This window comes from Emys orbicularis, chromosome 10, assembly GCF_028017835.1.
Source record: "Emys orbicularis isolate rEmyOrb1 chromosome 10, rEmyOrb1.hap1, whole genome shotgun sequence".
Classification (NCBI taxonomy): Eukaryota; Metazoa; Chordata; order Testudines; family Emydidae; genus Emys; species Emys orbicularis.
In genome coordinates, this window is record NC_088692.1 from 9,953,064 (window position 1) to 9,976,139 (window position 23,076).

Sequence of the window (23,076 nt, forward strand, 5' to 3'; positions counted from 1 at the left end):
CTGTCTTTTTAGCCTACTAACCTATTTACTTCTCTTATTTAGCACAAATGTCCTGTTTTCAGCCTGATGATTCATTTATCTTCCTAATGCTATCTTCCAAAGAATGGGGCCTCCCCCTCCATGTATCAATCACTCATGTCAGGCTTCAGCTGCACTCCCTCTCGGGCAGGTGGATTACCTCCTACATTGACAGAAAACCCCCCTCCATTGATGTCAGAAGTGTCTACATTATGATGCTACAGTGGTGTAGTTGCAGCCATGCCACTGTAGTGTCCATAGCATAGACTAAGAGTACATCTACGCAGTAGTCAAAAGTGTGACTGTGACATGTGTAATCATAGCTGAGCTTGCTTTGAACTAGCTCAAATAAAATAATGAAGCTCCAGCAGCACAAGCTAGCTGCTTGAGTACATACCTAGTGTCCCCAGGTGCGGTTGTACAGCCCGGGTGGTTCTGGTTTCACTGCTAGTGAGATTAAAGCTAGCTCAGGTACGTCTACCCACGCGGCAATGTAAACTGACCTGGGGCATGTGATTTTTATACAGAGTCATAACAACCTCAACTTTGGCTGAGTCTAGCCAGATGGGAGGTGACACAGTTTTTGTCCCAATGCCAGGAGGCCTGATTCTCATTTATGCTAAGCCCTGCTCTGGCAGTGTAAGGGGGCCTGAAAGTGGGTGCATACCCTAAAAGGTCCCTTTAGACTGTCCGAACGGTGTAAAGGGGTCCCTGGTATAAATGAGAAACAGGCCAGGGTCTCTGTTATTGCTTTATAAAAATTTAACTCTGCTCAGCCTGTACTTTGTGTGGGTTTGTTTGCTAGAAAAGCCATCCACAATCTCCTATTAAAATTTGGTATGCTGTATATTCACAAGGCACTGCTTTCATGACAGCTGGGGCTTTTTCTAGATATTGCTTTTACTTTCTCTATGCAGTTTTACATGGCTCAATCCTATTCTCATGTGAGTGATAGAGAGACGAGTGAGGTGGAAGGAGCAGCTCACAGCAGCCTCTGATCCGCTGCAAAATTCTTTTACTCCTCTGGATCAACATGGGTTCTGGGGACCATCTTCAGAATGATTGGCTTCTTGGGTTGCAAGAAACCCTTCGTGTCCAGCACCAGAGGGATCTTCACCATTAGTAGAGAAAAATCAAAAGAAAGCCAGTGAATGCAGAGAGCTATAAAGGGACACAGCAGACATTATACCCCTCCCAGGCTTTTCTGACAAAAGCCCAATGCCCTGGGAACAACTAAGGGCATGTTGTCTACACGTCGGTGTGGGGTTGTGATTCCCGGCTTGAGCAGACATACAGGCGCTAGCTGTCATCAAGCGAGCATGCAAAAAATAGAACGTAGCCATGGCAGCGCGAACAGCAGGAGGGGCTAACTGCCCCGAGTACATACCTAGGGTCTCTGACAGGGACACACTCAGAGCAGCTACACACTATTTTTAGCATGCTAGCTCAGAGAGTGCTTGATCTGCCAGCTCCAAATGTGGACATACCCTACAAAGCACCCATTTAGGGTGACCAGATAGCAAGTATGGAAAATTAGGACCCGAGAGTGGGGGTAATAGGTGTCCATATAAGAAAAAGCCCCGAATATAAGGACTGTCCCTATAAAATCAGGACATTGGTCACCCTACACCCATTCATGTCTCACACCCTTTGCTTTCACTCATTTGCATTTTTCTGACCTACTTTATGAGCCCGCTGTTGCCGAATATGTTGCTACAGGTCCAGTGAGAAGGGTGCAGTCAGGGCCGGCTCTGGCTTTTGGGCCGCCCCAAGCAAAACAAAAAACAAAAAAAACCCTGCGGCACAGCCGGAGCGCGGGTGCAGGGGAACCGGCTAGCGGGCGGGAGAGAGAGAGAAGGGGGGCGGCCAGGGCTACAGCGAGGCGCTGCCACGTGGCCCCTCCCGCCGCGCCACGCGCCGCCTGCCGCCTGCTGGGAGGGCTCCGCTCTGGTCGGCGGGGAGGGAAGGACGAGGACTGCCCTGCCGGGCTTGCTGCAGGGCGCTCCCGTCCTCCGCGCCACCGCCCCCTACAGGGCGGCTGGAGCGGAACACACACACAAAAAAAGCGGCCGTGCCGCCCTAGGATTGGGCCGAATGCTGCCTTGTTCAATCTGCCGCCCTAAGCACCAGCTTGCTCGGCTGGTGCCTGGAGCCGGCCCTGGGTGCAGTACAGGTATAATGTTCTCCAGTAGCAGGATCAATATTGCCTTCAATTCTGGCCCCCCAAGATATTGATATATTGGGAGGAGCTCAGAGGAGAACCACACAACTGATGAGGGAGCTGGACATACAAGGATAGGTTTTACAAGGTAAATCTTGGCTGAGCAATGACTAAACAGGGATGTGGTAGCAGTCTGTTAATAGCTGATAAGTGTAAACACTAAGGCGGGAGAGGTATTGTGTGTGACATGCAGGAGTAATGGAATGAACCGAAGAAAGGATTATTTATCAGACTGAATAGCCGGAGAAACTTCCTGTCAGTGAGAGGCACCAGGCTGTGGAACTGTCTGTCCCAGGGACAGGCTGGAAGCATCGAACCATGAGACTTTTAAAACTAGTCTGGATAGAGTAGCAGAGGATGTAGTGCTGGGAACAGGCTTGCACTGGCAGAGGATGGGTAGGACATGCTCTATTTCCCTGTCTAGCTCTTAGGGGATTCAATGCTGCTGAGATTCACCAGTTCAAGCAGGATATCCAGCATCCTCCTTCCCAACAAGACAACATCAACAACGCAACAGGTTGCTTCAGGCTTCCTACGGGCTCATACCAGGAATCCTGAGTAACCTCCTGATGCCTGAAGTTTGGCTCTCAGTACAGCCTGCATCACTCAGCCCAAGGGGAAAGCAGCTTCTTTGAGCATATATTTTGGAGTGGTATTTTGGTGGGAAAGCTGGAGGAGCTACATAAAGCTACTGGCATTAGTGATACGATACATATTTAACTAGTCTTCCTCTAATTAAATTAAATGGATCCATTTCAGGACTAGAAAAGTGTCTTTAGACTCAAGGGAGGCCGAGTAGGTCAGTGGATTGTTAATGGGCTGCTACAGTCTTTCACCTCCACGTTAACAGTTCAGTTACAGCTCAGGTCAGTAGAGTTTAGAGCTGAGCACTCACAGCCAAGAAAAACTTCTGCAAATATCTGTTTGATTTTTAAAACAAATCTGGTTTGAGCATGTTCATGGCCATTGGGCTCATCTTCCCCCCGCAAACAAGCTCGTGGACAATGACGTCCTTGGAAACGGCACATTTTACGGGAGTGCTGTAGAATATTCACAGAAAGCAAACTTAGAATTTGAAATTGTAAGAACCTGCCCTGAAAACCTAAGAATAACACTCACTTAGCTGGGAACAGAACAAACTTCTCCCAAAGCAGTTACAGACAAAGAGCTTACAGCAGGGATTATTTGACATATACTTTCAAATAGCAAATTGCACCTACTTTATGTCAAATATAAATTGCACCATCTCCAACTTTCTGTGTGCCTTGCTCAATCAGTACATGTATGAATCTGAAGCCCAAGCAAGACTGAGGACATGCTGACAGGAGGAAGGAGGTAGTTTGAAGAATTTGCCTCATCTATATAAGATCTCCCAATATCGAAGGGCCTAAGCCCTGACCACTAGGCAACACTCCCCACGAGCGAAGACCATCACAGGTAGTAAAACAAATGATACAGATACAAGGCTGGATTCTCACCGGGGTGTCTTTGCAGGTTCTGAAGGAAAACCTTTGCAACAGCACAATCATGGCCACTTTCAGGCTGAGAAGAGCAAACCTCATTCCAATGCAGTTCCTGGGACCAGCTCCAAAGGGCAGGAAAATGTAGGGGTCAATGCTCTCTCTGTTCTCTTTACTGAACCTGGTTCCAATCAGAGAAATGAAGAAACAAGTTAGGAGAAACTATTGTCTCAGGACCTGTCCTCTTTGTTGGATTTGGCATGCTCAAGGGATTGGGAGGAGGCAAAGGCCTGTTTTGGATATTTCAATCAGAACTCATCTATTTCCCATGTTCCTCCATCACCGTACAACTTCCATGCTGGTGCCTAGAATTTGCTGTATATCTCCAGAGCCTTCAAATGAGCAGGAAGTCCTAGAATATACGAGTGATTTCAGAGTAACTCTGTTCTCAGAACTGAAATTGAAATCCTTCTCGTCCCAGAAACTAAACCCAGAGTCCATATCACAAAAAACAGCTCTAGATCTTCTTCTTATAACAAGTAAATGGACAAACAGAGCAAAGGTCTCTCCCTGTCTGGTCTGTACAAGAGCTAGCTTTTGAGACATGCCGCTCAGAAGAGAAGAGATAGTCTTTCTTTGTGCTGCAAACCGGACAGGATCAGTGAAATAAAAGAGCTTTGCCAGTGAAACATTTAAATAATCCTAAATCAAAATGACAATTTATATTTTTATAGCACATTCCATTCCCAAGTACTTCACAGATTTAAATGGATCTACAAACTAGATAAGGCTCACTACAATCACCACTGAAATAGAGCCTCTGGGGTAGAATGGAGCTGCTGTTTAATGGCATACAACAACACTACACAAATGGTTAGACTAGGAAGTGAAGAAGAATACTATATCTAACTGTAATGGGGAAAGGTAGGCTAGGTAGATTATAATATCCCAGGCTGGAATTTAGCTAGAATACCCGTACTCTTATGAAAAGCAGCATGGGAACATTAATCACCACAAGTGGACAAAATGTCAATTTTACACTTCGTCTGAACCAACAGTACCTCCAGAAGGCCAGCACTCTAGCTTGAGTCTGAGGTACAGGTGCAGTGCTGACCCAGAGGAACGTGTTACACCTACTTAATTCCCAACACTGCTTCCCAGAGCACACACACACAATGTCAGGTGTTCCTTGGAGCTCACCCATCCAACTGCTGAGGTGGCCCTACCATGCCTGGCTTGGGAGAGCTGTTTGGAGCGCATCACAAAGAGGCTAAGTTGACTTCAGAGTAACTTGCGCGGAACTTCTAGTTCTTTAGTCATTTTTACGTTACTCATTCTCATCTCTAATGGTGTCCCCTCCTGAGTGGTGCTATCTGCCATCAGTTGTACCACTTGCCAGCCATGTATCTGATACTAGAGCAGAGTTGGCCATCTAGCACAGTTCTCATCACTGTGCGTAAATCCAATTGGGTAATTACATTTCATCTGTCTAAGATTCCTCATGCAGTTTCAGCTGGACATGTTATTCTTCACATCTCCTAAACTTTGGCCTGGTGCTGTCATGCACTGTTAAACAGCTGCCCTGTTTCACCCCAGAGGTGGGTGCATTTCAATGACTGGGGATTAGTCTGCAATAGTTTGTAGAGTTTGGGCTCTTCGCATGAAGACTGCTATATAAATGTCAGCTCTTAATATCATTATTGAGAGAGAGAATTATTCCTGGCTCTCTGTGCCAACTCAGTATAGCTGCTGGGCCTTTTGCAATCCAATGAGGGTTAGGCCACCTAATTCCATCAGATTCTTGCCTCATTTCTCAGGGTCTGACCCATCAGTAATTCCTGAGCAGGGAACATTCATAACGTGAACTGGAAAATTAAATTTTATTTTCTACACCCCTTTGCCCTTCCATTGCTGATCTGCATGGCACTGTGCCAGTCACCCTATTGCTCTTGCTTTAATGTCTGGCCATAAACCCCTCAGTGTTATAGCCGCTGAGCACCGGTTTCAGTGTCATTTTCTTCAATACAGTTAATTAAATTCCATGCACAGTTTATGGATGTAGATCATAAAACTCCCCGCGCGGCAACGCTAGGACTGGATGTCAGACATTAATAAATGCCTCATTTAAATGCTATAGTCACGCTTCCCCCACTTTCACTGCCATTTTCACTCACAGACATCAGGAGGAAGCAGCACATCTTCCCCCTCCCTGGCCCTTACCTCTCGGGCCTGAACTCTTCCGGCTCTGGCCAGTATTCTGGGTCCTGATGCAGCACGTAGGCTGGGATCAGTGTCACGGTGCCTTTTGGAATGGTCACTCCGTTTATCTCAATGGTTTTCTTGCAGACTCTTTCGATCCGCCCACCTGCGGGGAAGAGCCTGAGGGTTTCATTCACCACCATGTCGAGATACTCCATCTGCAGGATGGCGTCGTAGGTGGGAGCAGCCTGGGGAGGGAATGGCAGAGGGAAACAGATTTTCAGGTACAGAGGAGGCCATCTGAGGGCTTGCCTGGCTGCGTATATGCACAACAGCCATGCTAAACAGATCGGGATGACGATGGGACCCGGGGGCAAATCGTCATATCCACCTCCAGCAGGACAGCGCCCTCTAGCATGAGGCTGAGGTTCTGGTACAGTGCTGACCCAGAGGGCTGCTACTTTAAATACTGCAGCATCAGGATGCCAATGGTTAAACTGGGGCTAGTTAGGCCCTGTCTTGCAGATGTGGGCTCAATGAGGCTCCTGTATCCAGGTTCCCCTTCAGTAGCCTCTGCCTGTGTCATCCAATCCAGAGGTTGTCTAAGATGGACACCAGGGAATGACCTCAATCCCCGTCCTTGGTCCTGCCCCGCCATTCCAGGTGCCCCCTGGCACAGACAGGCAGGTCGCATGAGGGAACTTCCATAGACGTCTCTGCTCCCTGATTCACCCAGATGCTATCGAAAGACTGGGATACTATGGCCAAAGGAAGCCTTGGTCACAATAGTGCATGGTGTAGGATTGACAGCCCTGGTGGGGGAAACCTCCTGTGCACAGAACAGATGCTCCACCTTCCACCCAGGTTGAGCTCAGCCCCCGCCCAGCAATGACCAGAGTGCGTCTGCTGGACCCAGAGCACTGCAAACCCCTCTGACCTTGTTGGGAAGAGCGGCGTCAATCTCCTCCTGCAGTCTCTGCTGCACGTCGGGGTGAGTGGTCAGGTTATATGAGAGGAAGTTGAGGGTGGAGCTGGTGGTCTCATAACCAGCTAAGATAAAGACAAGGGCCTGCGCCATAATTTCCTTGTCAGACAGGGCTGGAAAAAGAGGAATGAAAGCACACAGGGAGGGTGAAGCCTCCCTTCTATACACTGACCAGCTCAGATGAGAGCCCTACGCCTGGGTTTACTACAGTTCCTTTGCTGATCATTTCACCACAACAGTGAAAGGTCCATCTGACGTGGGTTAACCCCTCTAGAATCCAATAAGCAACAGCGGCAAGTGGTGGATTTGACTCCCCTCTCACCCTGGTGTAAACCAGGAGTAACTCCATTAAAATCAACTGAGTCACATCCACGTCCATGAGATGGGAAACAGGCCCATTGAGTTTATTCGCTGCAACACAGCAGCCTGAAGAGCAGGCATAGGAGAGACCCTGCTCTGGAGAGGGTTTGCAGAACTGCACTCCTGCTCCACAGTGCGTTTGAAAATATAAGAACATAATAGAGATATTCATAGGTGGACAGATGTCTGAAACTCTCCCCTAGGCTCTGAGGTGAACTGCAAGCTCCCGAGGGAAGGGCTGGACTGTGCTAAGCATGCTGGCAGCACTCTGCAATAATTATTATTTAACAATTCTACTGCAACAGTGTCAGAGGCCACAGTCAGGATTGGGGCCCCACCGTGCAAGGCGCTGTACAGTCACCTGCCCCAAAGAGCTTACAAACTAAGGAGAGGGATAAAATAAAACAATGTACAAATTTTACTTATATGACACACATTTTTATACTTTATTATGCATTGTTTTAAAATATAACCACTACATCTGAACTCTCTTTGATTACTGTCGCGGGGTGATTACCTGGCTCCTGAAATAAGAAGAGTGAGAACAGCTGGGGGAAGCAGCCACACCTATGACCAGCTCAGTTAGGGCCCAGCCAGCCGTGATAAGAGGGCTGGGGGCCAGGAGCTGGAGGAGTCTCTCTCCAGCCCTGGAGGGAGAAGGGCTAGCTGCCAGGGAGCAAGGTACCTGAACTGGAGCAGAGGTACTGGGGCAGGAGAGCTACAGCCTGGGAATAGGCAGAGGCAGTTGGTCCTACCCCCTTGCCAGTGATGAGTGGCCATGACAGACTGCCGTCTGCCCCAGGGAGCGGGGGCTAGATGACGACTGGCATTAGCCACTGAGGCAAGGTGGGTGTAGAGGGCTAGGGATTCTCCTGGGAGGGGAGACCCAGAGTGGGGGTACTGCAGTGGGCAGAACCCCAGGGTAAGGGGCACCGGGGTCCGGGAGGGACACGGGGGCCCTAAGGCAGGCAAGACACCGGCATGCAGAGGGCTCTCTGGGCTGTACAAGAACTAATTCCCAAGACGACCAGCAGGAGGCGCCATGCCGGTGAGTCGTCACCTCGCTACAATTACCCTTGGCCTCCCTTTTACTGCTGGCTGAGTTTCTTATATAGGGTCTTGATGAATGGCATACAGGAAGGCAGAGTAGTTATTGGCTTTCCAGGGAGGGCGTTCCATGTGCAGAGGAAGACAGGATGAAAAGAGCGATGGGAATGACAGAGAGGAGAGTGATCAAGGCTAATGTCATTGGCAGAGTATGGGAGGACGTGACAAGAGACAAGGGCAGAGAAGTAAGGAGATATATATATAGATAGATATTAATTATAGTAACTAGGAGCACCTAGGGCCAAATCCTGAGCCATTTGCCCTGCTGGCTTTGACTCAGATTTCACACCGGTAAATCTCCAGTTAGGTTGATTAAGTGCCTCGGGATTTGCCCCTAGCTCATTAGGTTTGATTCTGTCCCATTTCATATGCAGCACACATCATTACTATCCTGATTCTCAAGAGTGCTGAGAATCAACAACTCCCATTGGCTTCAGTAGGGATTGTGGGTGCTCAGCATCTCTGAAACTCCAGTTGTTGGCGTTCAATTCTCTATTTCCGAGAGAGATCCAGATCACAGCATGCATTTCCGGAAAGCACGGAACTTGCTTTGGCGGGAGTGGCAGGGGAGGAATTTCTGGTCATCCTACTGACTTGTACTAAAACCCTGCCCCTCCAAAACTCTATATGAAACATCCTAGCTAGTGGCTGGGAGGAGGAGGGGCCTGCAGCCTTACCTTTATAGGAGTGTGTCTTCTTATTAGGTTCAGAGCTGCCGTTTGAGCTCTGCGAGTCAACCATCAGCTGCAGGAAATCCACCCGGACCTGGGGATGGAAGGACAGAGTCAGGGCAGATCTACAGCATAAATGAAGGTGTGCTTGCAGTGCAGGTAAGCATGCCCATGCTAGCTTTAATCTAGTTAGCACAGGTAACAATAGTAGTAAGGACACGGTGGCATGGACTTCAGCGCAGGCTAGCACCCTGAGTACATACCCAGGGTTCCCTGCACGCTTGTACTGGGGCCACTAGCCTGCACTGAAGCCCATGCTGCCACATCTTCACTACTGTTACCCATGCTAACTAAATTAAAGCTAGTGTGGGCTATGCTCACCTGCGCTGTAATCACACCTTTGTGTGCTGGGTAGATGCACCCTCAGAGGAGCAGTGGGTGGAATGAAAGGCTAATCCAGCACAGGCTTCCCCTCTGATGCTTCAGCCCCAGTTCCTCCGTCAGTCCAGCAGCATAAGGAGGATGAAAAGGAAGCCCTCAAAGCATGGTGGCTAGGAGGCTCCTTAAGGTGCAGGCTGGAGACCCATTTTGAGCAAGGGGATGATTTTCTTCTCATGGAAGCCTGAGCAGGACATTTTTCCAGTCTCACCCAAATTTGGCAAACTGAGAGCTAGTATGGAGTGTCGCCTTTGGGGACGGGCTCAGAAATCTTCCCCACATAGGATATGTCTACACTGGAGCTGAAGGCGCAATTTCCAGTGGGAGGAGACATACCCGCGCTAGTTCCGATTGCGTTAGCGTGCTAAAAATAGAACCACAGCTGCATCAGCATGAGCAGCGGGAGGGGCTAGCCACCTGAGAACGTACCTAGAGTCTCAGATGAAATTCTACTCAGGGTGCTTAGCCCTTCCTGCTGCTTGCGCCGTTGCAGCCACACATCTATCTTTAGCACACAAGCTCGATCAGAGCTGGCCTGGGTCTGTTTCCTGGAGCTGGAAACGACATCTCCAGCTCCAGTGTAGTCATACTCTCGGAGCGAGCGCATGCATGATAAGGAAGACGAGGTGGGCCAGACTGACCGAGTGGTCGTTCTTCTGCCGCTCCTTCTTGATGCGCTGGATGATGTTGAGGAAAAAGTCCAGGAATCCTGAGGGAAACAGACTCACGTTCATCTTATCCAGCACTGGGGTGAGGAAGGGGAACATCACTGAAAAGGAGAGAAACAAAACCATTCCCCTCACTGTTAAGAGACTGCAGTAAGATGTGAGCTCCAAGGCACAGCGGGAGAGGGAGCAGGGTCTGGGCTACTCGCCAAGAACAACTAGCCTGCCAAATCACCTTTTTCTGGTGCTTCTGGCTCTAATGACAACTGGTGACTCCCAATTTACTTCACCTAGTTCAGACGCCCAGTCAAGAGGGATAACAGGAGCCCACGGTTGTGGGGTGGGTGGGAATTTCACTTGAGAATCTCCTGACTTTTACCCCTCTACTTAGCCAACTGTGGTGCCACATTTAGTGTAGTTGTCCTGCCAAGGGAATAAAAGTTCTCCATCTTTCCTCTGCATCCAGTTATTTTGCTGGGTACTGCAGACTGAGCTGGCCAAAAGAATGGGGGACAATCTCTCTATATAAGTATCTTTACAAACCTGCCTGGGGGCCTGATCCTACAAGGGGCTGAGCACCTCCTGAAAAGTGAAGGGGACCCTGAAATCCCAAAGGAGATGATGGGAGATAGGGTACACAGGCCCTAAGGCACTAATCCAGGAATCTGAGTCTTTAGGTGTGTAGGATCCTCATACCTACTGACAGGAGCAGTGGGTTAAAGAAATTGAATGAGAGATACTTCTTGATGTAGGCGACCAGGGGGTCGTTGGGGTTGCTCATAGAGTCGATGTTCACACTAAATGAAGTGCTGGCCACCACATCCAAGCTGTAGGCGCCGAAGATGCTGAGGAGAGAGGTGGAGAAAATGAATGCGAGGAACTCAGCAGGACTAGGGGATCCTCCCAGGGAGAATCCTCAGCACAGAGAACTTCCCCTGCTCAAGGACTCAATACCCCCAAAAGCCTGGCACCTTGGTCCTATCAAAATCGAGTCCTTGCCCCAGTTTGGATATGAACAGGACACATTTCCCCAGTTTTTGCCAGTTCCCTTTATGACTAAATTGCCCTCAATCTCTCTCTCTATGAGCCCAGCACACTGGACGGTAGGTGGATGGAGCTGAACTGCAGTACAAGGTAGCAAAGAACATGCTCTAAATTCCATCAGCATTTGAGAGCAAGCACCTCTCCTCTGTAAAAGCGACTGTTAAAATTACCTTAAAATGCCTTTTTCCCCTTCTGCAGTTTGTCATGCTCCTGGGATGGGCCTGATTTCTCCCATCCCCAACAAGATTCTGCCACTTCCCCCCCTCCCACAACAGCTAGTAGAGTGACAAAACCACAGAAGTGTAGCGACTAGTACTGGTCTGGTCTGATCTGGGCAGAGAGAGGCAGCGCGCAACTGAGAAATGTGCCATGAGCAGGACTGTTATGGAGATTGTCTCCATGTCACATCTCAGGAAAGGTGGGGGAGAAAAGTGGGAATGTAGAAATATCTTTGTGGGGGCCTGATCCCTATTGTGGAAGCATCAGAATATCCATGTGCGTTTTAAATAAAAGTAAACACATCTTTACAGTGTGATGGGCATTGTCTCGAGTGGAAGATGCTGTGTGAAGGCTGTCATGGCCTCTCCAACTCAGCTATACTTCACAGAGATGAAATGCAGCATGCTTAGGGTAAGCTAGAGCCAAACCAAACTCTGTGGCTGGGGCTACCTTATGAACCCCAAAGACTTGCTCCCCACAGCTGTGCTGAACACAGGCTTTTTCCTGCCAGCCCAACAAAGCTACTCACCTCTTCATTTCCAGGGACTCGTCATTATCCACTTTCTTCTGGATGTTTTTCACTAAAATCTCTCCATGGCGATTCATGAGAGGAAACATCTGAAACGCAAACCAAAGCACGAGGCATTGCAGACGCCTTCCGGTTCCTGAGGCAGGGTCACCGCTAGGTAACTCAGCATTGGTATTTGCTGTCTGTCACCTCATAATGATCAACACTCTGGTTTGAGGGGGGCATCATTACAGCCAGGGCTCAGACATGGCTGGGGATAAAACAGGGTTGCTCTTATCTCTGTAGTTGGTCCACAGAATCATCTGGGTGTGAACTAAAAGGGGTCCCCCCCACAACACACCCAGCTTCCCCTCCAGAAAGCACCACATGGTGCAAAGGCCAATGGAGTGCCGTCCATCAGTGACACAGGTAGATTCTGTAGCTGTCTGCCCTGAAGGGAGAGCATAGGTGAAAAGGATTGAGAAACCCATGTAGTCCACCTCCCGGCGACAGTGTGGAAAGGGAGACGGATGTTCTTCGGCACCAGCGGTCAAGCACCTACCCTTAGTGCTGGGCAAATAGTGTTTTTTTCTGGTTTGGGGGCAATTCCTAAAAATTGGGAGGAGGGGAAAAAACTGTTTTGGGTCAAACTGAAAAGGTGTTTTTTCTTTCTTTTTTTTTTTTTTTAAATATTTGGCAAACCAAACAGTTGAAAAACATTTCATTTCGGGTTGAACAAAATGTTTCATTTTGACAAAATCAAATTGTTTCATTTAGATTTTCACCATTTGTAAACTTAAAAAAAAATTAAAGGAAGCTTTTAAAGGAAAAGTCATTTCAAACAAAAAAAAATCAAAACATTTCAAAAATGTCAAAACAAAATGGCTAGACTTTTTTGGGATTATTTTTCAAATTATTTTGGATTATTTTATGGTCCCCTACTTCTCTATTGTTTATCTGCAGGGTCTCTGATTCTTTAATTGTTTCCATCTGTTCAATAACTAATTTTGCAAGATTTAAATCAACTAAGGTGGTGGGATGTGATTGGTTAAAGAATTGTTTCATAATGGGCTGTGATTGGTGAAAAATACTGTTTGGTAGTACTTTAGTTCAAAATGATTGGTTATGGTACAGCTAAGCAGGACTCAAGTTTCACTATATAAACTGGGGTCTAAAAGGAAGTTCTTTGGAACCTAACTGCAGGACACGGCCCAAAATCAGAGCTGCCAGATCTCAACACCCTGCCAATTATATTGTGCAGAAGCTGGAGCCCCAGATGACCTGACCCTGACTGGCCAGCAGGAAAAATTCATCTGCCTTATTGGGAGTGATGAGCATATATGCTTAGTGTGTAGGGTGACCAGATGTCCTGATTTTATAGGGACGGTCCCGCTTTTGGGGGCTTTTTCTTATATAGACACCTATTACCCCCCTACCCCTGTCCTGATTTTTGACACTTGCAATCTGGTCACCCTATTAGTGTGTGTATTCGGTTTTGGTAACTGTTAATAAATAGAGGTTAAGGGTATTACCGTGTTAGGCTCTTTCACTGGTAAAAGGCCCCACAAACCCGCAGAAGAATACTCCCTGAGCCTTAGAACTGGGTAAGGGCGGGGTGACTATATTAACCCCTTGTGCCCACGGAAAAGTAAAGGTGAGGTGCTCTATAATGTGCGGGTAATAAGCCGTGGCGATGAGAGTGACAGGAGGGGCTGGCTGACAGAGTATGTACCTATTATCTCAGATGGGCACGAACTTGGGGTGGCTAACCTGTCTTGCCACCCATGGTCCCACGGCCATGCTCTATTTTTAGCATGCTAGCTGGATCACAGCTGGCAGGAATATGTCTCCTCGAGCTGGGAATCACACCCCCAGCGCTCCGACTGCGGATCTACCCATTGTGCTGCTGTCCTCATTGTGAAGAGGGATCAGCAAGAAGAAATCTCAGGTCAATGGTGGGATCCCCGGCAACAGATTGCAATACTCTAGTATGGCAAATCTTGGAAAGAGAATGTAGCCATTTAATTTCCCCAGAGGTCAGTTCTTTACTCTCAGTAAGGATGAGAGGCCATGATGAGGGGCAGAATGGGGAAAAATCCACCACCCTCATCCTGACTGAAAAAACATCATGTTGTGGAAATGCACATAAGGATGGGTAGGGGGAGGCCCTTTTGGGAAATGAGTATGGCAAGGGGATGAGTGGCACAGCAAGATGATTTTCAGGTGGCTCTGTATTCGGGCACCAAATTCAAATAGCTTTCAAGCCACTGACCCAAACTGGAACTATTAATGTAATCTGGACTTCACCTCCTTTAGTTTCCCGCTGGTGAACGTTGGAGAGAGCACAGTGCGAATCCTTTTCCACTGCTCATCTGTAGCTATCGTAAGGGCAGACTCCAAATCTCCACTTAGACCAAAGACCTAAAGGGGGAGAATAAAGCAAAAGGTACCTGCTTATACAGTGCATTGTGGTAGGATTTCAACCAGCACCTTCACATGGCCGTCCTGAACACGGAACTCTGACTGTGCCCACAACGCCTTAGCAATGGGACCCCTGCTGCCTGCACCAGGAAACTCTAGGATCAGGCCCATTATGGTACTACTGCAATATGGAAGCAAAGACCTTGCCCTGCCTGGTGGGTGAAGCAATGGATTGTATGCAATGCTACAGTATATTTGAACTGAAGCACTCCAAATATCAATCAACCTGGCCTCACAACCCCCTCTGAGGTCAATATCCTTACCTTTGTTTTATAAATGGGGAAACTGAGGCACAGAGATGGGACGTGTGACTTGTCCACAGTCACACAGTGAGTCAATGGCAGAGCCGGGAATAGGACGCAGGTGTCCTGTCTCCCAGGCCTGTCCTGGGAGCAGCCCGTGTTACTGAAAGGTTGCATTGCTCTGAGAAACCCTGCCTTCCCACCACACACATGCTGCATCAGGTCGGCATAGGAAAGCCCTATACTGGATACCTACCCGGCGATTGGTAAAGAGGGTATAGCACTCTTTCACCAGGATGGTTTTGATGATTACAGGGTCCAGAATAGCCAGGACTGGCTGCCTGCCGTCAAAAAATCTAGGCCAAAGAGAAACTCTGAATCAGTCCTATGTTTGTGTCAGATAGAGCAGCAGTGTCTTGGTTTAGTTATGAATAAATAATCATCCATACTAATTTACAATGCCAATACCAACAGGGCCTCAATTCTCTGCATCCTGCCCCCTGCAAACTCCCCTAAAACCCGTCAAAAGGGATACGATTCTGAAATTGTTTTATTACTCAGTAAATAGAAGAAATAGGGGTGGAAGAATAGTTCCAAGCGTTGATATCTAGCATTTCTAGCAAATATCTGCACTGCTGACAATAGCATTGCCAAAGTGGGGTGTGTTTGGGCAGGGGGATGCTGATTATCATTGTGTTTGTGCTGTCTGATCTCTCTCTGTTTCCCCCATTGGTTAATAAATCCACCCCGATTAGCCCAAATGGAAGAAAAATGGATTTCTCTGCACAGCGTCTCAGAAAAGCAGAGGGGGAAAAAACCAAACATCTGCTGCGTCTGTTTTTTTAATCAAAGTATGTAGAAAAACATTAAAATCCAAGGCTTGGGCCCAGGGGCGGGTGAGCCGGGGGTGCAGGTGCGTGTCTCAGATTTCACAAATCTCAAGCACTTTTATCTTTTAAAAATGTTTTGAGCTCATGAAACGTTTCAGAGTTTTGTGCAACAATTTCCCTCCGAGAGGATCCTAAGGGAAATGCGATGAGAGAGCCCCCTGCGTTTCTGGCCACATTGTGAAAGAGGCAGTCAGGACTAAAGGTAGCTCATGCCCTGATTGTAGGAGGAGCTGATAAACAAGATAAAAACCTGCAGCAGCAGCCGGCCAGACAGAATGGCAACTTCAAAGGCTCCAGGCTCATTTTGGGATCTAGAAGCCATGATTTCTACGTGGGTTGTAAAGCTGGGGAAAGACGGTCTCCCTTCCTTGGCTGGGAAGGCTTACTCGGAGCACAGGGGTAAGGTCTGGACCGCACTGAGCGGAGGTGCCATTCTCTCAGGGTTAGGTGAAAGGGGAAGCACTCCACAGACAGAAATGGCATCTCTGAAAGTGCTGCTGCTGAGGAACAAGGGAGAGCACAGAGAGAGGCAGTTTGTGCCTCCCTGGGACACCCAGCACAGGTTACAGGAGTCCTGAGGGCCGCTCAAATTTGTGTCTTACTACAATGACCCCTATGGGGGTTGGCAGGGGAGTTGAATCTTCCAGGAGCAGGCTGGGCCCAGCCATGCCTCCTCCAACCCTTGCTATGCCTGCCCCTATATCCCAGAATGCCCCTGTGATTGTAGGGGGGGCAGCTCTGCCTAGCTGTCAGAGCCACATATAGGGGCTCCCTGTGCTGGAGGTATTCCTGGGGGGCCTCATGCCTGCCCTACAACCTTTTAGCTCCAGGCTAGCTGGCAAAAGGGGCTGTAGGGCTGACACAAAAGGGGCTGTGTCAAATCTGGCCCAGAGGGGGTAGGATTGGGCTATTTACTAAGCTGCTGTGCAAACAAAAGATCAGAGCACTATTTGCCATCATCCCAACACTGATCAGAGCGTTACAACCCCAACCGGAAACAAAGGGCGAGAGAAGAGGGTGATGGGGTGAAAGGGTTAAAGGCCAGTTGGGCACATTCACTCCACCTGGGCAATAATCCCATCCTAGCTTGTCAGCCAGAGGGGACAGGACTGAAAATGAATGGGGCGGTTACTCAACAGACACCTGGGCCTTATAAACAGGCTGAGAGAGTTCAGGCAAGCAGGCTCCTGCAAAGGGCACTGTTAGGCTACGTCTACACAGCAAAGAAAAACCTGCGGCTGACCAGGACTGGCTCTAGACCCTCCCACACTGCAGGGTCCTAGAGTCTGGGCTCCAGCCCGAGCCTGGACGTCTACACAGCAGTGAAACAGCCCCGAGTGGGCCGGCCCGGGTTTTTCTTCGCTGTGTAGTTAGTGGCTAGAGGCCTCAGGGAGACTAAGGTTGGGTGGGACAGAGCTGGAGAAAGGCAGTGGAGCCCAAGGGAAGGGTTGAGCACAGTTCCCAGAGGACAGGCTGACTCTGGGACTTTGGACTGCACTTGGTTATTTAGTATTATTAGGAGTAGTCACTTCTCAGCTGGAGGGGCTGAATGGTGCCCAAAGACAGACAGCCTGCCAGGGGTGCTAAAGATGGAAACCCCTGCATCATTGCACCCTGACACAAGGGGGCACTCTCGAGATGAGCACGCCCCATTACAAAGAGCCTTTGAGAGACAAAGCGGAAGATCTCAGTGTGCTCCAGTAGCCTCAGTCATATTTTCAGCACAGAGGAACTGAGACTGGTGAACCTGAGTTTCCCCTGTGATCTAGCCTACCACAGCAGGAATTAAAATGCCAAGATAGAGCATTATGTGGAGAAAAAGAGGTTGCAATGACCAATGGCCCTTTGAAAGGATGTAATCGTTATGTTTTGGGGCTCCCCAGATCTCACCATGAATTAGGGATTTTGTTCAGTGGAAAACTCACCCCCAAATTTTACCATATTTCTGGAAACACTTCTTGTCGAAATCCAGAATTCCCTGCGAGAGAGAGACAGAGGTTAGATGTCTGCAGGTAAACAGTGAGCAAAGGAGGGCCGCAGCTTGGGTTTCTCCGTAGCAAACAAGAAATAAATGGCAGAGATGGGTCAGGTGGGCAGAAGAGAAAGGTGGGCTGCCCTGAGGCGCAGATACGTCTTTACTGCCAAAAAGGGTGTGTTCTTAACTTGAGTTAGCTAACACACCTTTTTTTCTGCAGGGAAGACAACCCCTTAGTATGAATCCAACCACCTGGCCTAAAGGCACCACTTATTTCCATCCAACAAAGATGGTCACCATAAGGGAAACCACATGAAAAAAGAGTCAATGCTTTATTTTAAGGGGCATTTTAGGGACAAGCCATTTCCCGTGGTATACCGTGTATCTTTCTCCCAAGTGAACATCTCTCCTGCCCTCAGGTGTAAAGTGTAATTATCAAAAGCGTCAATGTAACAACGTTTGGAATGACCTGGGCAGAGAGGCGGGCTGGCTGTTCCGAGTACAATCCCACTCGAGACCTTGGGGGAGTACTTGGGCCGTTAGGCCAGGTTGCTGTGGCTACATTGCTATTTTCAGCACACTGGCTCAATTGAAGCTAGTGCATTTACGTCTACCTGAGCTGGAAATTACACCTCCAGCAGCTGCGCAGACGTACCTGAGAGAAGCTTGGTCTTTGCAGGGACTGGTGCTGGCCTCTCCTCAGTAGCTAGTGCAAACCACGACCACACAGGAGGCCAGACTCATGAAGAGCCATGGCACTTTGTCCCTTAACAAGCAGGGCTGGGAGCATTGTGGAAAGGATTTGAGCTTTTGGTTTCCAAAGGTCCCTAGCTGCTGCAGGGATGCACCAAGAGTGGGGGAGAGAAACTAGGGAGGAAAACAGGTGGCTGAGAATAAAGAGGTGGGTGAAATATATATCACCAACTTCGCTCATCTTAGCCAGCGCCCGGTGGCAGTGTCTTACACCTCCTGAGGCTGTATCTTCTCAAAAGATCCCAAAGGACTTTACAAGCCCCACTGGACAGCAGCTCTTCCAGAGTTACACACAGCATGCTGCAAAATAGTGAAGGGAGGGGAAATTCTAGCCAAGGACTCCAGGGCTAATTGCTGGGCTTGCAAGAAGGGCCATGAGACCTTTAATGTCCACGCCGAACAGGCAGGACTTTGAGTTTTAAGGCTTCATCTGAAATGACTGAATATAGAGCCCACATCTGGATCGGGGGGAGACACAAGAACCCAGGATTGAATAATGCTTCCGCCTCTTTAAAAAAAACCCCAACCAAACGGCTGTCTTAGGGGAGGTCTGCACAACATTGCCCATATCTATGCCAGCATGCACCGTCATAGAGACACAGCTTATACCGACGGGAGGGCTTTTTCTGTTGGGGCAGCAACGCCACCTCCCAGAACAATGGTAGCTACATCGACTGAAGCATTCTTTCCTGGACACAGCTGCATCTACACGGGTGGTTAGGCTGGTGTAACTACATCTCTATCCCGATATAACACTATCCTTGGGAGCCAAAAAATCTTACTGCGTTATAAGTGAAACCGCATTATATCGAACTTGCTTTGATCCACTGGAGTGTGCAGCCCCGCCCCCCCGAAGCGCTGCTTTACCGCGTTATATCCGAATTCGAGTTATATCGGGGTAGAGATGTATGTCAGTCGGGGTGTGGATTTTTCACACCCCTGACTGGGGTAGCTATATCAACCTAACTATTAATATAGACCAGGGTTTAGCAATGGTGAATTAGGAACCACAATACAGACTTGACATCAATTCCCCTCTCCTGAAGTTCTGAAGCCAAGTTGCTCCCATGGTTGGGGTACAATTCTCCTCTCTAAGGGCACATCTACACGGGAACACTCAGGAAAGATAAATTAACTTACCCTAAAGTCACCTAAAGGGGTGACTTTAAAGTGCATTATTTAAAACACATTAAACCCCTCTGTCGATGTTTTTCATTCAGAGTAAAGTGGCCTTTAAGGAACTTCAGATTCATGCCTTGAGTTAATTCAGCTTAACTTTCCTGAATGTCCCCATGAAGACATGCCCTGAGTCTCCTATAGACACCAGGTTTAGACCCCCTATTAAACCTTTGCACAGGAGCAAGGCAGAGACACCCCCCACCCTACGACCACAGGTTAGTTAAGAGCCATTATCCTCCGAATGGGCAGATAGCAAAAACTCCCACCACTCACATTCCGGTATTGGTGGAATGTTCCGATGAAAGGCAGAGGCCTTGGCCCAGGAATACCCAGCTTCTTAAAGAATCTGTATGGCCAGATCCCATAACTGCAGAGCAAACAGAGAGCAAATACATGAGCGACAGGTCATTTATACATGAATGGCCTCTGTGCTGATGGTTTAAACAGCTGTCACCATCACTTAGGTACTGCTGAACTAATGGAGAGAGAACGCATGTACAAAGGAGCAGGGCTTTGTCTAGTTGTCTCTCTCTTTCTCTGCCTAATGGGAAGGGGATAAGCGTGTTGCAGTCGCATTTACCTTCTTGTGCCACTCTCCATATGGCAAAATCCTCTCCACCCAACTAAAGCCCAGATAGTCATATTCCATGCAGGTGGCATGAGGGGAGAGGAAATCCACCCCCAGTCCAGTGCTAGGGTGAGGGACAGCTGCTGTTCCTGTCTATGGGCTGGAACGTAGCCGCATTCCACAGCCCTTCAGTGCTAGTCATGCAGGATACAGTAGCCACGGGATCAGCGTAAAGCAGCCCATGCATGGCTTTCTGACTGGTACTATAAGGGGCTTTTACCCTGGCTATCAGCTGTTCACAGATCAGCTTGCAGCCCCTACGTGCTTACCCTATGCAAGAGTTGAACCGTGTGGAGAGCCTTGCACCAGCTCTCTGTGTCACAGATGACTGTCACCTGCAGTGCTCCGCAAGGAGTCAGCTTCCAGATGGTCCCAATAGTCTGCCTTAGCTTCCTTGCCACGTTACTCCACGTGGCCTCCTACATGTAGTAGCGCGGGTGTTTCAAACTGAGGTCAGAAGGCTCCGACAAAGCAGCATAAAGTCACTGCCCAAAGCGTAGCAGTTTCAGCAGGGACTCTGCAGTTTGGAGCTGATACCCTTGTCCTTTTTATTTTTATAAGGGCACAAAGTGTGTTCCATTGCCAATGTGTAAAGGATGCAGTATCGGAATCCCCAGCAGGTACGGAGGATTTGGAAACCTGGTGCTGGGCTGTGACACCTTCCTGCTGGATAAGGGTGAGATGGAAAGCTCCCAGATGTACCGTGCTGATGGGCACGAGACCCTGGAGAGTGGATGTGCCCATCTCTGTTCCCTGGGCTTTTGCTGCCTTAGCTCAGTGAAGCAGCATGGAAGACCTGAATGGGGCATTGCTTCATTTGCAAGAAGCATTTAGATTTTATTTCAATACAGTATAACAGGTGGTTGTTGCTGTTTTGGAAACACCATCTTTCCCTCCCCTAACAGCGCCAGGAGAGAAGCCAGAGGAGCTCCAGGCCTCAGTCCTGGAGGGGAGGCCAGCACTTGCAAACATGGCTGTAAGGTTAGCCACCCAAACCTTCCCCTCTCCTGGGGGAACTACTTTAGGCACCTAAGGGTATGTCTACACTGCAATTAAAAATCCACAGCTGGCCAGTGCCAGCTGACTCAGGCTAAGGGGCTGTTGAACTGTGGTGTAGACCTTTGGGCCCAAGCTCTGGGACCCTCTCACCTTGCAGGATCCTAGAGCCTGGGCTCCAGCCCATGCCGGAACATCTACACCGCAATTAAACAGTCCCTTAGCCCGAGCCAGCTGGCACAGGGCAGCCGCGGGTGTCTAATACCAGTGTAGACATAGCCTTACCCTGAGCACTTTGGCCTGTGTGTCTTGACCGAAGCCCCAGAGGGAGTCAGTATCCAAGATGGGATTGGTCCCTTGCCACTAGACCTCGCTGCCTCTCATATTTTTGGGCTGCCCCCCTTTGCAATTAGAGGTCATGCTGCCTGCTGAACTATGACTAGCAGGGAGCTTGCAAGCCACTAGTGCATTAGGTACATTTCTAGGGTCTGGTCTACACCTACAACATAGGTCAACCTAGCTATGTCGCTCAGGGGTGCGAAAAAGTCACACACACACATACACACCCCGAGAGACATAGTTACGCCAACCTAAGCCCCAAGGTAGACCGAGGAAAAAATTCTTCAGCTACCACCTTTCGAACGGGTGGATTCACTGAATTGATGGAAAAGCCCCTTCTGTTGCTGTCGCAAGTGTCTGCACTGCAGCGGCGCCATTGGAGTGTAGACCTACCTTAAGGGTCTCTGTGGAAAGAGAGAGCCCTGGTCTACACGGGGCGGGAGGTCGATCTAAGTTATGCAACTTCAGCTACGTGAATAACGTAGCTGAAGTCGACGTACTTAGATCTACTCACCGTGGTGTCTTCACTGCGGTGAGTCGACTGCTGCCGCTTCCCCGTCGACTCCGCCTGCGCCTCTCACAGCGGTGGAGTACAGGAGTTGACGGGAGAGCGCTCGGGAGTCGATTTATCGTGTCTAGACTAGATGCGATAAATCAATCCCCACTGGATCGATCACTGCCCGCCCATCCGGCGGGTAGTGTAGACCTATCCTGAGAGACATTATCTTTTTCTAAACCGAAAGTCAGGTTCTGTCTTTATATTTATAGGCCATCCCAAACTGGGGAGTTGAAGGTGGGAGGTGCTGTGCCCACAGGAGTGCGGGACCAAATAGACCAGCTCTGCTTCACAGTAAACAAGATGCAAGCCAGAGCGTCTTCTGCCGAGTTTCTTTGGCAAAAGACGTTCGCCCTCCTCTGTGTATTATCCTCTCCCCCTGTTTCTCTTTTCTCCACCCGTAAGGAGTTCCCTGAAGTCCAGTGAAGGCCATGCCCTTCCCTGTTAGGAAGGCCAGTCCCTCTTCTCTAGCTGAATGTCCATTATTTTCCTGGTCTGCTTCTCCCCTAAATGCTCCCAAAGGCCTTGCAAGTACTGGTCAAACACCACGGAAGATCCCCTGTCCCATCGCCTGTTAGAGGCAGGGTTCTACTTACAGCATCAAGAGGCTCAGGAAGGCAATGAGTAAAATCCAGGTTTCTAGGGATAAACTCGGAAGGAAATTCATCTCGACTCCCTGCCTGCTCCAAGCAAACAACTCTCAGCTCCAAAGAGGCTTCTCTGCTATTTAAAGTTTTTCAGCGCTCCAGCTGAGTACGGCAGTTTTTCTGCAAGGGATGTTCCTGGTCACGTGACTTAGTAGACTGTTATTTACTCTCATTGCACAATATTTAACCCTCAAATGGGCTTCTCCCTGGACTGCCTGTGAAAACTGTATCTGCTTTCTGTTTGCATCACTTCCCTCAGCATCCTCTGAGCTCTGAGGTGCCTTAGCAAAGCCTATTAGCCTGTAGCCAACCTACCCGTCAGATCCCTCATGCTGCCTCCCCTTTTTCCTAAGCTTAGGGTGACCAGTTGTCCTGTTTTTATAGGGACAGTCCCGTTTTGGGGACTTTTTCTTATATAGGTGCCTATTACCCCCCACCCCCTGTCCCGGTTTTTCACAGTTGCTATCTGGTCACCCTATCTAAGCTAGAGAGGTG

General features: G+C 48.9%; 1 protein-coding gene across 1 annotated transcript; it reads right to left on the reverse strand.

The window, feature by feature from the left end:
• Positions 1-1,033: 1,033 nt before the first annotated feature.
• LOC135884354 (cytochrome P450 3A24-like) lies at positions 1,034-22,601 on the reverse strand. Its single transcript, XM_065411668.1, has 13 exons — positions 22,531-22,601; positions 19,689-19,782; positions 17,434-17,486; positions 14,875-14,974; positions 14,203-14,316; positions 11,917-12,005; positions 10,821-10,969; positions 10,101-10,228; positions 9,028-9,115; positions 6,836-6,996; positions 5,920-6,146; positions 3,718-3,880; positions 1,034-1,129 (listed from the first exon to the last, which is right to left on the reverse strand). Exons 1-13 carry the CDS (start codon positions 22,599-22,601, stop codon positions 1,034-1,036), a joined length of 1,533 nt encoding a protein of 510 aa, XP_065267740.1.
• Between the last annotated feature and the right edge of the window lie 475 nt (positions 22,602-23,076).

Bases quoted from the DNA above. Each gene is read 5' to 3' on its own strand.
- LOC135884354 (XM_065411668.1), bottom strand. From the start codon at position 22,601: ATGAATTTCCTTCCGAGTTTATCCCTAGAAACCTGGATTTTACTCATT. The intron at 14,317-14,874 runs GTAGGTATCCAG...CTCCCCCTTTAG, and splicing joins CCCTCTTTACCAATCGCCGG to GTCTTTGGTCTAAGTGGAGA. The intron at 12,006-14,202 runs GTGAAGTCCAGA...TTTGCGTTTCAG, and splicing joins CCAGCGGGAAACTAAAGGAG to ATGTTTCCTCTCATGAATCG.